Raw genomic sequence first — 17,227 nt, forward strand, 5'->3', positions numbered from 1 at the left:
GATATGGATTTTACTGAATCAGTAGATCATTTGGGGGAGTATTACCATCTTAATGTTATTAAGTCAGGTTTTCCAATTCATGTATATGGATGACTTTCTATTTATTTAAGTCTTTTAAAATTTCTTTCAGTAATATTTTGTAGTTTTTAACTGTCCAAATCTTGTACTTCTTTTGTTAAGTTTATTTTTAAGTATTTTAATATTTTTGATGCCATTTTAAGTGGAATTGTTTTCTTAATGTTATTTTTCGATTGTTCATTGCTAGTGTGTAGAAGTACAACCAATATTGTATATTGACCTTGTGTCCTGGAAACTTTGATGAATTCATTTGCTAGCTTAAATATTTGAGGTGTGTGTGTGTGTGTGTGTGTGTGTGTGTGTGTGTATTCACAATTTGCTATATATAAGATCATGTTAGGCACCTGAGTGACTCAGTCAGTTGAGCGCCCAACTCTTGATTTTGGCTCAGGTCATGATCCCAGGGTTGTGGGATCAAGCGCTACATTGGGTTCTGCACTGAATGTGCAGCCTGCTTGGGATTCTCTCTTTGTCTCTCTGCCCTCTCCCTGCTCTTTCTCTCTCAAATAAATAAATAAATAAATAAATAAACATTAAAAAAAAAGATAATGTCATTTGCAAACAGACATGTTTTTACCTCTTCCTTTCCAATATGGATTCCTCTTTTTAATTTTTCTTATCTAATTGCCCTGGCTAGAACCTCTAGTACAATGTTGAATAAAATTGGCAAGAACAGATATTTTTGTCTTGTTTTTGATACTAAGGAGAAAGCTTTAGTCTTTCTTTAGTAAATATGACATTATGGATTTTCTTATGGATGCTCTTACCAAGTGCCCAGTTATTATCATCTCCGTTTTTCAGATGAAAACACTGGGGCTCAGAGAGGTTGACTGAGTTGCTGGACCACAGGGTAGGCAACTGGAAAACTTCAGGATTGGAACCTCGTCAGTGGTCTCCAAAAGCTGTCAGTACTTTCCTCCTTTGCCTGGGAGTGGCCAGCAAAGGGAGAGCCCAAGAAGAGAGGGGAGGCAAGAAGGTTCAGTGGCTAAGAGTGGATTTTCTGTCTCTGGAAATCCTTCATTCACATAACTTGCCTACATCCCACGGGGCCCTCCTAGCTTGAGACAGAAGCCAGTTTTCTCCGTGGCCTGTCTCTCTGCTGTGAACACTGGCAACATCAGCTCCATGTGAAGTGGGCCCTGTCCACTGTCTCTGTCTCCTCTCCTGAGGCTGGGGAGTCCCAGGGTAAAAACGCTGGCTAGGAAAGTAAGTAATGTGTTGGTTGCAAACAAACGATCTTTTGCTTTTTGCTTTTTCTTCTTCCAGTTTCTTTTCTGGAATTTTTGTCTTTTCTTAAAAGATTTCCATAGTAGATCTTCACTAGAAATACGTACTATTGCTCCCTGACAAATTTCTCATCTTAAAGAAGGTCTTCAGAAGTATATTAAGATTTCAGTTTAGAATTTAACTGTTTCTTCAAACCATCCTTTGCCCTCACCTAAAAAATGAGATAGACATATCTGATACAGGGGTAAGAGGTTTGGGTGAGTTCCCCACGGTCAAGTAGTAAGGTATAGGCTTGGCCCCAACTCAGATCAGGGTCTAGGATCTGGGACATTAGAAGTTGTCTACAATACTGTTTTTCCACACAATGTTGCTTCACACACACTAGGCCATTTTTCAGAGATCATTTACTGCTCATGCTTTGCCCTTTAATGCTGTGGTGAAGCTTAGGAGAGCACACGGTGCTTGGCTACATTTGTGGGCTTGGAGCCCCAGGCCTGGCTTGAACCTTGATTGAACTGCTTACTTCTGGGTGGCCATGGGCTTATTGAAGTGAGTGTCTGCTCTGTGTAATGCCTGGCATATAGTGAATGTTCGATACTTTATAGTTATTATTAACGCTTTTCCTTCCACTGTTGAAGGGAGGACAGTTTGATTTTGAGTAGGTCTGTCTCACACAGAAAGCCTTGCTGGTGGCCTGCTTTTGTCAGGGTATATTTTGGTGCCTGGACTCCTCATATTTCAGGGCCTCTTTTACATGCTGAGAAGGCTTTCATGGACATTGGAAACCTGGGCACTCTTCTCACTAGACTGACAAGGGCCTCAGGAGTTGGGATAATTTTGTGGGAAAATACTGGGATCTTCCAGGCGTACCTCCCTTTGCTAGAAAACCATCTCATCTATTGTGGGCCCCATGCTGACTGATTGCTTGACCAAGAAGAGACAAAACATGATACAGTCAGTCCTAAAGAAGGCAGAAGACCTTTGAGGGCAGAAAAAGGCATTGTGAATCCCACATTCTCATTCCTATGTATTTGTTCACACAAAAACCTGTTCATAAATGTTTAGGGTGAGTTGGTTCATAATCCCCGAATCTAGAAACAACCCAAGTGTCTTTAGTTGAGCAGAGTGGTTACCAGGCTATGGTACAGTCCTATAAAGGAATACTGCTTAGCAATAAGAAGGAACAAATGCCTGGTGATGGACCAACATGGGTGAAGTGATAGAAGCCTGACTCAGCAGGCTATTGTCTGTAGGATTCCATTTTTAAGGTATTTTGGAAAAGACAGAACTGTAGGGGCCCAACCCCAACCTAGTGGGTTGACTGTAGAGGAACCTGAAGATTTTTTTTTTTTTTGAGGTGATGAGACGGGTACCTCCACTGTGGTGGTAGTTATACAACTGTATGTGTTTATCAAGCTGTACTCCAAAAAGAATCCACTTGGAATTATACCTCAGTGGATGAAGGACATGGGAATTGGCATCCAGGCAGAGAGGCTCACATTTTGGTCAACTTGTCTTGGTGCCCCCCTCCCCCCCTGCCCCAGCTCCTAGCCTACTGGTTTCCACAGAGAGGAACTCAACAATCGTGGGTCACCACAAATGAACTGCAGCCTCATCAAATTCTGGAGTTGATGAAATACATGAGTATGATATTTCCAAACCTACACTATGGCTGCTATCAGAGCGTGTGTGGGAAAAGGACAGGCAGGTAGGCAGAGAGAGAGAGTTGGCCTCCAAGTCGGAAAAAACAGAATTCTCCAGGCCACTGGCTGGCCACAGGGCTCTGGACGTGCTACTCAACTCTTCTCTGATGACCAGCCACTGAGCTGTCTAGACAAAGTTGTAGAGAGGGTTGAGTGAAAATTCGTGTGTTCAGATATTAGTATTGTTATTGTATTTTCAAATAAGGAACATAAGTAAAAGGATTTAAGGGACATATACAAGATAAGACTCCTCAAGTAAGGGGTGCCTGGCTGGCTCAGTCAGTAGAGCATGTGACTCATGATCTCAGGGTCCTGAGTTCAAACCCCACGTTGGGCATAGTGCTTACTTAAAAAAAGATTCTAAAGTGAAACTCCATCTTAAACCCTTCTCAAGTTATATGAGAAGTTGGTGCTCACAAAACAAAATGAAAAGCAAGCTTTGAATGAGCTATTTTAGGCAACTTAGAAGCCATAATTTAATATGATATTACAAGCTACTTAACCCGTGTTCACCTCTGTTTCTTATTTGTTACGAGGGAATTCATTCACTCAACAAAAATATGTTAATATATGAAGCCCTTGTGTCCTGGATGCCACGGCTGCTGTGGGGTGTCAGCACCCATGCAGGACGGAAGCAATTGTTCCACAGAGCTCCTGGGTTAGGGCAACAGCACAATGTTCCAGAGAACCGTAGAGGGAAATGCGTGGGCTTTCTGGTCTACACCAGCCTCCTTCAATGGACAGCTGGGTCAGCAATTTGTTTAGCTACTGGGGGGTCATGTAGCTAATGTCAAAGTCATGTCTTGCCATTGTAGGGAAAGTTTCCATTTAGCAAGTAGGTGCTTTGTGGCTTATATCTCTTAGTGGTAGGGACTGGTTTTTTTATTTTGCTAACTGAAACTGAAATTTGTTTTGACATTTGTAAGTGTCACTGTGTGCCAGCTCCGTGTTAGGCTTGGAGAAATCCAGCCATGAGTCAGACACAATCCCAGCCCTTAGGACATTTACAGTTCTAGACTCAGGCTGGGTAACTTACATAAACAAGTTCAGCCGGGACTCAAGGGTTACAGATCTGTGACAGCCAGGAAGACTGGGCCGTCCTCACCAGGCAACCTTCTGATAGTTTAGTTTCCAGTGTCCTGGTAAGATCAGTGGAAATGTTTGGTACACTGTGAGTTCTCTCTCTTATTATGAATTAATCATATAATTGAAAGTTCCCGTTCCTCTGGGCAGGTATGCTCATTAATGAGACACTCTCAGCCTCTGTGTCTGCAAGAGTTAAAACCTCACCCTGGGCCATGATTAACTCACCCCCTCATGAAAACAAAATAATGTGCTGACTCACCTAACCAAGAAATCAGGGAAAGGGTGGAAGGCCTCTTCTGGGCACAGATGGGTCCAGTGTCTCAAATGAGGGTGTCAGGGTTCTCTCTCCTTTGTTTGCAAAGCTCTCAATCAGGTGCTCTTTATGTGTGAGGGGACAGACGCTCCCAGGGACTTCCGGATTGCAGTCCCCAGACAAGAGAGCACCTGTACTGATGCTCTAACAAAGTCCCTTGAAGACTCCGAGCACCCTGGAGTGAGGGGCCGAGGGCAGCCGGCCCCCTCCCAACCACTTGGACTGAGCAGGGCATCTTTGAAAGGAGGAGGGGGTGGCTCTCCAAGAAAGGGAGAGTGAGCAAACAATTCTCATCTCCTACCGAAGTCTTCTGGAGACAATGGAGGGGCCTTCTGCCTCATGCAGCCTTTCTTTCCGAATTCACCAGAGCCATTCTTTGTTAATCTATCACATCACCTGTATCTAAGAAATGGGGAGTTCTGTGAAGCCTGTCTCCCTTGCTAATGCATGGAGAACTGGCCTAGTCTGAATTCTCTTCACTTACATTAGAGCAGGTGTAGGGAAAGCAAACGCAGAAGCAGATTCAGATTCAGGGTTAACTGGACTCCTCCTGACTCAGCTCTTTGGAGCTGAAGCCTGCGTCCTCATAGAAATGGGAACCGTGTGCCCAGGTCATAGGGTAGCTGTGGCAATTAGCTGGATGAAAGGGTTGCTCAATATGTGCTTATTAAAATGCAAACCAATACTTCACAAGGCCAGTTCATGGAAGCAACAGTTTTTCATTATGGGAAGTTAAAGCTATTTTGGCAGCCAGACAACTCCTTCTAAAGCTTTGCCGGTTAATGAACCCCACTGGAGAATTCCCACATACCTTTCAGGAAGAGGGAAGTTTTTCTCTTTGCCTCTTGTTGGGGCTACGTGGCAACAAGGCTTACAGAAAGACCATCTGAGACCTCCCAGTTCTGTCTTCCGGAATACTTTTGTTTCATTTTCTTTTGGTTTTGTCTTTTTCTTGACTAGTGTGGGCAAGTAGCAAGATCACACCATTCATTTTTTTTTTTTTTTGAAACATCATTAATTCTCCAGATGGAAAAAGAAACCAATCAGTGGCCTGGAATCAGAGCACAGGAAGCCAGGGTGGGTGAGAGACCAGGAGAAGCTTGGCAAATTGTTCCTGCCCCACCTTGACTGGCAAATTCGGGTTTTGGAAAGGAAAGCCTTGCTTCCTAGAACGTCTTGTACAAGAGTCCTCTTTTCTGAGATTATTTGATCATCCCTGTTCTATCCCAAGAATATACTTCGTGAAGCTTTGCTTACCAACAGCCCCCAGATTCCAGTTTCACATCCCAGGGATTCATCCGAGGTCACCTTGATTTGAGTTCTGGGAGATTTTTAAAGACTGTATCTTGGTTTTACTTCCACAGATGGCTGGTTACTGTGTGTAGAATTTATTCGTCCAACTTCTAGAGGGCAACTTTATTTCCTTTATTTCCTCTTGGGTAAGGGCACCTCATTGTTTCCCTCTGTGCTGCCAACAAACTGGTTTTCTTGAGGGAAAACAGCTGTGCAAAATCTCCTGGTTTCAGGTCAGATGGGGACAAATAATGCTGTCCTGTCTACTTGAAATCAGAGTCTCATGTTTGTTTCTCTTGCTCACTCAGGGAGAAAGGAACAGACACATGGACAGTATTTTCCTATTCAGAAACCATTTTTTTCATCATTTTTTTAGTTATGTTTCAGATTCTTACAATATTCTACCCTTTATTTTCTCCCATTAAACTTCCCCACAACTATGAGAATCCTTTATTTTACATCAACTACTTTTTTAATTATAAAAGTGATATTCATCAGGAAAAATATCCACACAAAAATTATATAAAAACAGGCAGGCAAACCATAAGAGACTCTTAAATACAGACAACAAACTGATGATTGCTGGTGGGGTGTTGGGTGGGGGGATGGGCTAACAGCTGAGGGGCATTCTAAGGAAGACAACCGTTGGGATGAGTCTAGGGTAAGTGATGAATCACTAAATTCTATTCCTGAAATCATTATTACACTATATGTTAACTAACTAGGATTTAAAATAAAAAAAAGAAAAGAAAAGAAAAAAAGAAAAAACTAGCACAAAGACCAAAGTAAGTTACTTTATAATTTGTCCGATTGAAAGAAATTTTCCCAATCAGAATGATTTATTCTATTTCTGGGTTCATTTGTGCTTTCCATTAAAAATAATTAGCTACAGAACAGTAATAAGAAAACAGTAAACTGTTCTATTGCAGAATTACAGATTGATAATTTATACCACTGTACTGAGACTCTGAAGTAGTCTTCGGCTTAGTTTCATTAGAGTGTCAGGCAAATATGAAGAACTAATTTTATTTGGATCCACGATTATGGAGTTAGCTTTACAAGTTACCAGAGATGATACCCTGAGACAGAGAGAGCAAGGGTACTCCCTGAAAACCTATTTCTGTGGATGATTAAATCTTTCTTCCTCCTGGTCTTTCTCTATCTGCTTTTACTCTCTTCTACCTTCCTATCTTTACTGCAGGCTTTTTCTTAGTTAGCCCTAATAAAGAACTAGCTGTGTTTTTAATCACTTTACATATAAATCTGTATTTAACAGCTTGTCTAGAATGGACTGAATTGCTTAGGGGTGTCTTTGTTCCGTAGGACCAGTTACCCTCAGAAATATTTTTAAAAGTCTCTAGGAACAAAGTCATTGTGCCATTCTTCATACTCTCCACCTTTTTTTTTTTTTAAGTCTGTTTAGTTTGAGAGAGAGAGAAAGAGTGTGGTAAGGGCAGAGAGAGAAGGAGAAACAGAATCCCCAGCAGACTCTTTGGTGTCAGCGCAGAGCCTGATGTGGGGCTGGCGCTAGCCATGAAATCATGGCCTGAGCCTAAATCAAGAGTCAGTCACTCAACGGACTGAACCACCTAGGCGCCCCATTGATACTTTCCTAGCACAATTGCTGCCCCATTTCTGCCTGCTGAAATTGAGCCCTGTCTTCAAACCCTGCGGAAAATGCTATCTAGTGTTGTATGGAAACCAGTTTGACAATAAAGTATATTAAAAAAAAAATGCTACTTAAATCCAGAGGTCTTTTCTCTGCACCAGCGCCCTTCAACTGGGTGTGATGGCTCTTTCCCACACATCCCCATCATATTGTACCGGTCTTATGACACTGATGGTAATCCGGCTTGGATTTGTGTACCTGTTGTATTCCTCTCACGGGTTATGAGCCCTCAAAGGCAGATTCAGTGTCTCACTCTTTGAATCTCTTGCACCTATCTTTAGAAATAAGAGTTGCTGAGTACTTACTAGTAAATTCTAGAAATTGAATAACTGACCTTTGCTTCACTTTCTTTTTTTAATTTTTTTTTTACATTTATTTATTTTTGAGAGAGAGCACAATTGGGGAAAGGGCAGAGAGAGAGAGAGACAGAGACAGAGACAGAGAGAGAGGGAGACACAGAATCGGAAGCTGGCTCCAGGTTGCCAGCACAGAGCCCAACGCCGGGCTCGAACCCACAAACCGTGAGATCGTGACCTGAGCCGAAGTCCGACGCTTTAACCCACTGAGCCACCCAGGCGCCCCTTTGCTTCACTTTCATACTTACTATAATTATAAAACTAGTGGAGATTTAACAGAGCATTAAAGTGTAAACTACTAGTCAAAGAGTGGGTTATGTTTTGCGTGGTAACAACACTTGGCATTTGTAGTTTTCGGTTTCGGTTATCGCTGCTGTTTCACCTCCGGCTGCACTAGGACGCCCTGCATGAGGTCTTCAGTAACGCTCTCCGTTTTCGGAGTAAGTGGTTGAGCGGCTCATTCAGAATCTGGGCTCCCTTCCTGAAACCTGAGGACACACTCCTAGGCCGTCCCACGCCAAGTCCCTCCCTCGGCGGCCGCTTCCTTTCTGCAGCCAGGCCCTGGGGTCTGAGCCCCTGCTGGCGAACCGCGCTCTCTTCTCACCTTCCCTAGGAGCTGCGTTCCTTTCTCCCAGCCTGTGCAACAGGACCGGTCTTGCTGAGAGACCGGAAACAGGCCAAACGTTCAAGCCAATGTCCAGGCACCCCACTTCCTCACTTCTTGAAGGGGTGCGCTGGGGTAAAAGCCGGGAGGCCCTTGGAGGCCAAACGGAGACGGCGCAATTATCCACGGGAACTTGTGGTAAAATGATCATGTGGCCATTTTACAGTATCACGAGCTATGTGCAAAAACGAACATTTCTGCATGTTGAATTAAAACTGCAAGGCTTGAAATCATAAAGCGCGGTTTCCAAAATATGAAAAAAAAAAGGTGAATTCGTTTTTTTGCGTATACTCTCCATAGTAATTTTTAAAGAAGAAATGTTTTTTTCAAATCCCAGTAGACTTTTCTTTCCTTTTTTTTTTTTTTTTTTGGCCATGGCCAGAAATAGGGTTGAATTTAAAATTTTGTGGTTTTAAAGAAGGCTTAAGGGGTGAATTAGTGCGATGTGAAGAGAAGCTAACCGCCTGGTTCTCCGGCAGTCTAACCACAGACCACCCCCTTTCCCCCAGCCTTAGGGGAGGGAGTCTTTAATACTGGTCTGTGTAAACTGATGCCCAGGCGGAATGAGCTCGAAGAAGCGCCGCGCGCACCAGTTAAAGCGAAGCCAGGAGCCGCCCCAAAGGGCAGCTCCCTACACAAAAAAGTTGCTTCAGTCGACCCACCGACCTGGGCGGCCTCGATGGCCCTGTTGGCGCGAGTCCTGAAAGCCCGTGGGAGCCCGGCGCCCGGGCGCTGGGGGCTCCTGGACGCCGGGGCCCCGCGGCGGTGGCGGCCCGAGGGCTCTCGGCTGTCGGCGGGGGCGCGGGCCGAGGACAAAGGAGCGGGCCGGCGGGGGGCGCCGCGGGCCGGGGGCCGGACCGAGGGGCCCAGGAGCCTCGCCGTTATGCCGGGCCCCCACCCCCTCGCCAACCTGGTGGAGTTCTTCTGGAAGGACGGCTTCGGCCGCATCCACGAGATCCAGGTAGCTGCGCGGGGTGGGGGTGGGGGGGGGCGCCCAGGAGGACGCCCGGGAGGAGGCGCCCAGGAGGGACTTCGGGGAGGGGGCGCCGGGCCAGGCCCGGAAAGGGACGCCGAGGAGGGGCGCACGGGAGGGACTCCAGAGAGGGATCACCGGGCAGGGGCGCCAGGCAGGAGGGGAGCTCAGGGAGGGGGCGCCGGGCAAGGGAGCCAGGGAAGAGGCGCCCAAGAGGGGGGCTCAGGGAGGGGGCGCCGGGCAGGGGAGCCAGGGAGGAGGAGCCCAAGAGGGGGGCTCAGGGAAGGGACGCCGGGCAGGGGCGCCAGGAAGGAGGCGCCCCGGAGGGGTCTCACCGGGGGAGGGGGGGCACAGGGCAGGGGCGCCGGGGAGGAGGCGCCCAGGAGGGGAGCTCAGGGAGGAGGCATCGGGCAGGGGCACCGGGCAGGGGCGCCGGGCAGGAGGCACCCAGGAGGGGAGCTCAGGGAAGGGTCACCAGGCAGGGGCACCGGGCAGGGGACTCAGGGCAGGAGGCACCCAGGAGGGGGGCTCAGACAGGGACGCCGGGGAGGGCGCTCTGGGGAGGAGGCACAAGGCCCAGCGGGGAAAGGGATGCCAAGGAGTGGCGCCCAGGAGGGACCCCAAGGAGGGTGTACCGGGCAGTGGATGCTGGGGAGGGACGCCGAGCAAGTGGCGCCAAGAAAGAGGCCTCAAGGAGGGCGAGGGCGAGGTCCCCGGACCGGGCGCGCGGGGGAGAGGGCTTTGGGGAGGGAGCCCGGAGAGGGGTGCCGGGGAGCGGTCCCCAGGTAGGAGGCACCGGGGGGCGGAGGCGCGAGCGGGAGCGGGACTTGGTGCGCCCAGCAGAGGGGGTCGCGGTCCAGCCCCGGGAGCGGGAGCGCAGAGAGCGGCTCGGAGCTCTCCAGGGCACCGTGTCTAACAGACCGAGGTCATGTGGCGTCCGTTTCTAGGCCTTTTGGGTTGTGTTTTATAAATGGAAAACAAGCACCTCCCACCCTCCAAAACCTGAGGTTCAGAGGCCACAGGTAGCTTAGCCTCTTAAATGATGGGGTCACCACACGAATGTCAATGAACCTGGGCAGGCTGCCAGGACTGGGGCAGGGACCTAGTCGTTCCAACTACGGGGGGAGTGTTGGGACCGGCCCAGAGTGCAGTTTTCCATCTTGACCCGAGTTTTGCCTTTCCTCTCCCCACCGCAATTTGCAATCTGTCTTCCATTGCAAGGTGATCCTCCCCATCAAGGGTCGTCGGATCCCCTTTCCTCTCACTGACTGTGGCAGCTGCTTCTTCCACTTGACTTCATTTTTTCAGGGCTCGCACCCCAGGGCACACTTACTTCTGGGCTCTGGGCCTTCTGACTTCTCCCAAGACCCCTTCCCCATTCCCATCCCCCACCCCCCCAATTTGCTTTTGTTCAAAGCTTATTCTCCTCCTTTTGTAACCACCCACCCCGGGTGTGGTCAAGGTCATTCCCTCAACCAATAAACATACCTGATGGTGCAGAGGCCCTGATTGGGTTGGAGAAGCAGAAAAACAGAACTCCGGAGCAAGTTAAAAAAATTTTTTTTAATGTTTATTTATTTTTGAGAGAGAAAGAGAGAGAGAGAGCAGGGGAGGGGCAGAGAGAGAGGGAGAGAGAATTCCAAGCAGGCTCCATGCTGTCAGCACAGAGCTAGATTCAGGGCTTGATCGCACAAACCATGATATGATGACCTGAGCTGAAATCAAGAGTCAGAGGCTTAACCAACTAAGCCACCCAGGTGCCCCAGGAACAAGTTTAATTTGGCTGAAATTCCTGCCCCTTCTCTCATCCCCTACACAGTTTTTCCTGGACATGCTTCTTAGAGGTGAAAAATGATTTTCTTTTCCATGTGGAATCTGTACATAAGATATCAGGATGATACTTTTAAAATGGGATTTACAATGTTTTGTTATTTACTGTGGACAAGTCAATACGGCTTGATTTTTTTTGTTTTTGTTTATCTACTTCTATCTACCTCTGCTTCTATCTGATTTTATCCTCACAGTCTAAGCACCCCCCTCCCCTGTTGGTTCCCCCCCCACTCCCCCTTCCCCCCACAGGGTTCTTTGAGAAGCAGACCACTGTTAAAACCTACATCTCTGGGAGGAGCCACCTAGAAGGCCACCTCTCCACAACCAGAAAGTGTCTCAGTTCAGATGGGTATTTTCTCTGCATCTGCCATGCTTCTGGCCATCACCCTAAACCCTGCCCTTCTGCCTGAGGCTCAGATGATGCCTTTCACCATGGTCCGTCATGAGTGGTGGTGCACACCTGTCAGAGGACAGTCGTAGAACTGACTCATCTGTGCTTTCTTGCAACATGGTAGATGGGCCCCAAGGGTTTCCAGCTTGGTTGTCCTTCTGGGCTCCCCTTTTCTTTTATTTCCAAATAGTGCTCATTTGCAAGAGCACGAATACCCTTGTGACTCCTCGGAGGACCCCACAGGAGTGCTTTATGGCCTTGGGTTTCCCCACTTGAGGTGTGCTCAGGTTGTTCCAGACTGAATAAGGTTCTAGGAAAGCCCTCTGCCCTGCTCTCCAGGCTCCTGAGGCACTTGTATGAGGAAGAGGGTTATTCTGTTACCATACCTCCAGCTTACTGTACTCGACTCGTGATCACAGAGAGTTCTTTCAAGGCTTATACATTTTTTTTTAAGGTTTATTTTTGAGACAGAGAGAGACAGAGCATGAACGGGGGAGGGGCAGAGAGAAGGAGACACAGAATCCGAAACAGGCTCCAGGCTCCGAGCTGTCAGCACAGAGCCCGACGCGGGGCTCGAACTCACAAACCATGAGGTCATGACCTGAGCCGAAGTCGGCCGCTTAACCAACTGAGCCACCCAGGTGCCCCAATCAAGTCTTTCATGTACAGGTGGAAAAGGCCCAAAGTGTTGGCGGAGTCACTTGCCTGAGGTCACATAGCTAGTTAGTGGCAGAGCATACACCCTGACCCATGTCACCAGCAGCCATTTCAGATGGGACAGAACAGGAGGGCCCTGTGTTCTCATGCTAGCCCTCCACAAGCACCTGTGGAGTCTTGGCTAATAACTTATTCTCTCTGAACTCCAGTTGCTTCATCTGCGCAGAAGTCTCACCATCCTCATCCATCTCACAACCTATTGTGAGGTCAGGTGAAATTTGTAAACTGTAATAATAACAAGTAAATACTAATAATGAACATTTCTAGAGCTCTTTTCATGTGCCAGGCACAGTTCCAAGTCCTCTGTGTGAGGCAAGTTCTATTATTTGCCTGTTTTGCAGGTGAGGAAATTGAAGTACGGTGGACCTTAACTTCCCAAGGGTGCTCAGCTCGTAAACTGTGAGCTAAGATTCAAATTCCAGAGTCTGTGCTCTTAATGTCTATGCAAATTCTAAGTGCTAGGACTGACTATACTGTTCTGCAGTCCACTAGCAAAAAGTGCCATACATTATCCAGGTCATGCATCTTGTTCTTTCTCCCGCCTGGTCAGTTGCTCCCTTGTGCTGATGGTGCCCATTCAGTAGCTGGATTCGCCTGAGAAGTGACCCATTTCCCAGTAGTTGCTATTAACACTCATCTCATCAGTGGCTCCTTTTCAGAGACCCAGAGGAACATTCCAGTTGATTCTTAGTGTCTTTATCTATGGGGGGGAGAATGTCATCCAGGTTGATAAGGAAGTGAACATCTTCTACCTAAGGAGTAGAAGGAAGAATGGAAAGACAACAGACCCTCTGTCCTGCCATTTCTGAGGCAAAGAGTTGGGGTGATAAGAAATGTTGGCAGATGCCAAAGAGAGACTTAGTCATTTTCCCCATGCTCAGCCTTGGCTATGCCACACTGACCCAGGCTAGAGGGTACTTTCTCTCTCTCTATTTCTCTCTTATTTATTTGTTTAACCCATTTACGTTTATTGTAATTTCTCATTGTTTTTTGGTAACAGCACTATTGAGATGTATAATTTACATACCATGCAATAGTCACCCCAGTCAATCCTAGAACAGGTTCATAACCTTACAAAGAAACCCCATATTGTTTCTTTTAGCTATCACTCTCCAACTCTCCATTCCCCCAGCCTTCAGCAACCACTAATTTACTTTACGTCTCTATAGACTGGCTTATTCTGGACATTTCATATAACTGGAATCATAATATGTGGTCTTTTGCATCTGGGTTCTTTCACTGAGCATCATGTTTTCAAGGTTCATCTATGTTGTGGCATGTACCAATACCTCATTTCTTTTTATGGACAAATAATATCCCAGTTTAAGCATATACTACATTTTGCTTATCCATCAGTTGAGAAACATTTGGATTGTTTCCACCTTTTTGCTAATTATGAATAATGCTGCTGTGAATATTTGGTATAAGTTTATTTTTGACATATGCTTTCATTTCTTTGGATTTATGTCTAGGAGTGGAATTGCTGGGCCAAGTAGTAACTGTCTATTTAATCATTTGAGGAACTGCCGGAATGTTTCTGAAAGTGGCTGCACTATGTACATTCCTACCAGCAGTGTAAGAGCATTGTGATTTCTCCACATCCTTGCCAGGGCTTGTTGTTACCTGTCTGTTTGAGTATAACCATCCTAGTGGGTGGGAAGTGGTGTCTTATTGTGATTTTGATTTGCATTCCCCTGATGACTAATGATGTTGAGCTTCTTTACATCTGCTCATTCTCCATTTGTATTTCTTCTTTGGAGAAATATCCATTCAAATAATTGCCCAGTTTTTAATAAGTTCATTGTTTTATTGAGTTGTTTTTTATATATTTTACATACAAATCCCTTATCATATATGTGCTTTGCAAGTATTTTTTCAATTCTGGGGGTTGTCTTTACTTTCTTTGAAACACAAAAGTTTTTAAATTTTGATGAAATCCAATCATCTGTTTTTTCTTTTGTTGTTTGTGGTTTTGGTGTTGTATCTTTTTTTTAATATTTTTTTTTTTCAACGTTTATTTATTTTTGGGACAGAGAGAGACAGAGCATGAACGGGGGAGGGGCAGAGAGAGAGGGAGACACAGAATCGGAAACAGGCTCCAGGCTCTGAGCCATCAGCCCAGAGCCCGATGCGGGGCTCGAACCCACGGACCGCGAGATTGTGACCTGGCTGAAGTCGGACGCTTAACCGACTGCGCCACCCAGGCACCCCTTGGTGTTGTATCTTAAGACACCATTGCCAAATTCAAGATCCTGAAGATTTACCCTTATCATTTCCTCTAAGAATTTTATGGTTTTGGTTCTTACATTTAGGGCTTGAACAATTTTGAGGTAATTTTTATGTTTGGCATGAGAGAAGGATATAAATTCATTCTTTGCCTATAGATATCCAGTTGTCCCAGTACCATTTGTTGAAGAAACTATTCTTTTCCTATTTACTTGTTTAATTGTCTTGGCACTGGCATCCTTGTTGAAAATCATTTGACCACAAATGTATGGGTTTCTTTCTTTCTTTTTTCAAGTTCATTTGTTTATTTTGAGAGAGAAAGAGAGAGAGAAAGAGAGCAGAGGAGGGGCAGAGAGAGAAGGAGAGAGAGAATCCCACACAGGCTCTGTGCTGTCAGTGCAAAGCCCAATGTGGGGCTCAATCCCATGAACCATGAGATCATGACCCTGAGCTGAAATCAAGAGTCGGATGCTTAACCAACTGAGTTACCCAAGTGAGCCTGTATGGTTTATTTCTGAACTCTCAATTCTACTCCAGTGGTTTAGATGTTTATTCTTATGTCAGTACTACATTGTTTTGATTATTGTTGTTTTTGTAGCAAGTTTTGTAATAGGGATCAGGAAACCCTTAAACTTCACTCTTTTTTTTTCAAGGTCATTTTTGCTATTCTGGGTCCCTTGCATGTCCGTATGAATTTTAAGCTTGTCAATTTCTACAAAGAAGCCAACTGAAATTCTGATAGAGATTATGTTGAATCTGTGGGTCAGTTTGGGGAGTATTGCCATCTTAATAATATTAAATCTTCCAATCCATGAACATGGGATATCTTTCCATTTTTTAGCTCTTCTTTAATTTCTTTCAATGATCTTTTATAGTTTTCAGAGTGTTAGTTTTACACTCTTTTCTCAAATTTATTTCTAAGCATTTTATTCTTTTTGATGCTATTATTAATGGAATTGTTTTCATAATCTTACTTTTGGATTGTTCGTTGCTAGTGTATGGAAATACAACTGACTTTTGTATTTTGATCATATGTCATGCAAGCTTGCTGAACTTGTTTATTAATTCTGACAGTTTTTTAGTGAATTCTTTAGAATTTTCTGTATGTGAGATCATGTCATCTGTGATTAGAGATAGCTTTACTTCTCTCTTTCTAATCTGGATGACTTTTCTTTCATTTTCGCACTGGGGGCTATTTTTACAGGTTCATTACAGGTTGTCTGCAGAGGGTTCTCCCTTTGCAAAGTAGGGAGGCAGAGCAGCTGAGGGCCTGGAACAGGGGGTTGGCACAGTCTTTTTGGCTCAGGCCATTGAAGGCTCTGCAACTCATCTCCACCCATAATGACATTTCTCTCTTGTTGTTCCACACAGCTAAGTATTGTTAAAAACATAGCTCTAAAGAATAAGAAAACTTAGTGAATATGATTAATGATGTGAAAGTACGTTTATCTCAGGAATATTTAAAGTCACAACTCTGATTCAGCTCTGTATAATGTAGAGCTTTCCTCTGCCCCAGTTTTTTGCTCCCCTAAAACACAGAAATGTTCATGTCAAAGGTATATCATATCTGTGCATTTTTTCCTTTTTTGGTTTCTCCATGGTATTGCAGCAGAAGCACACACGGGAATATGGAAAAATCTTCAAGTCTCACTTTGGTCCTCAGTTTGTAGTATCTATTGCAGACCGAGACATGGTGGCTCAGGTGCTCCGGGCAGAGGGGGCTGCGCCCCAGAGAGCCAACATGGGGTCCTGGCAGGAGTACCGACACTTACGAGGGAGATCCACCGGGCTCATCTCGGCGTGAGTATGTGGCCTGGTCAGGCCATGGGTGGGAGTGGGGAGCCCAGGGAGACCCCTGCCTGGATGCTGGGCTCTGAAAACCAGCCTTAATAAATTGTAGAACTCTCAGTGGAATAGTGTCAAAATAGCCTCCTTGTGTGATTTCCTAAATACTGGTGTGGAGGGCCCTGTCCCTTCTCCTCTGGGAAGAGGTTAGATGGCAGGGACAAGGCTGGGTCACACTAGCCTGGTAAAGGGGGAGAGCTGTTTCTCAAGCAGTGCTCTGAGGCTGTAGGTGTCCATTCAGTGACAACCAAGGGGGGGGGGGCGGGTGCTCACAGAGCCTCTCTGTGGGCAGGAGAGGAGGCAGGCAGCTACTCTAGGAGACCCTGGGGAAGGGCCGAGAGCCTTCCTCCGTGGATCACCATGTGATGATGTTCCCAACTCACAACAGGCTTTGATTATTACTTGTAAACAAGCCTCACGGAGACCTCTGTGCCCTCTAAGAAGAGCTAATCAGCACAGTCTCAGGCAGGGAGGAGAACACAAGCTTCTGTGGATCCCCTGGTCCAAATCCCTTTGGTTTAGAAATTCTATCTGTGGTTCTTTGGTATATATGCCCTTATACATGAACTAGGGAGAAATACAACCATCGGTTTCTCAAATGAGGTAAATAAAAGCTGTGACTGGATGTCACCAGGATCCCTCAACTTCTGCTCTGAGGGAAATAAACACCTCCTCCCTGTGAGTCTGGCCCCAGATGGGGAGTGACCAAATGCTAGAAAAGTTCTCTGCTCTCTGCCCTATCACCTGCGGCTTGCATCGCTGTGGGCCCCGGAGCTCAGTTCAGGGCTCAGCAGTTCATACACATAAACTTTTCTCTCTTTTGCTAATCACAACAGCTTCATGTCTCTTTATTATA

General features: G+C 45.9%; 1 protein-coding gene and 1 non-coding gene across 6 annotated transcripts in view; both read left to right on the top strand.

Moving 5' to 3' along the window:
* The first annotated feature begins 3,272 nt into the window (after nucleotides 1-3,272).
* Nucleotides 3,273-3,345, top strand: TRNAM-CAU. The gene has a single exon. It is a non-coding gene; the product is annotated as a tRNA-Met (tRNA).
* A 4,770-nt stretch (nucleotides 3,346-8,115) lies between these two features.
* Nucleotides 8,116-17,227, top strand: part of CYP27C1 (cytochrome P450 family 27 subfamily C member 1) — a 37,038-nt gene continuing 27,926 nt past the window's right edge. Inside the window, exons 1-2 of one of the 5 annotated variants that reach the window (XM_023259214.2) lie at nucleotides 8,116-9,350; nucleotides 16,209-16,330. In XM_023259214.2, coding sequence (XP_023114982.2) covers nucleotides 8,940-9,350; nucleotides 16,209-16,330 — 533 coding nt within the window. In that variant the 5' untranslated portion in view covers nucleotides 8,116-8,939. Of the gene's footprint in view, nucleotides 9,351-13,577; nucleotides 13,876-16,135; nucleotides 16,331-17,227 lie in introns of those variants that run through there. The other 4 variants (XM_045033578.1, XM_023259212.2, XM_023259213.2 and 1 more) reach the window with 4 other exon arrangements.

This window comes from Felis catus, chromosome C1 (genome assembly GCF_018350175.1).
Source record: "Felis catus isolate Fca126 chromosome C1, F.catus_Fca126_mat1.0, whole genome shotgun sequence".
In the NCBI taxonomy this organism is placed as follows: domain Eukaryota; kingdom Metazoa; phylum Chordata; class Mammalia; order Carnivora; family Felidae; genus Felis; species Felis catus.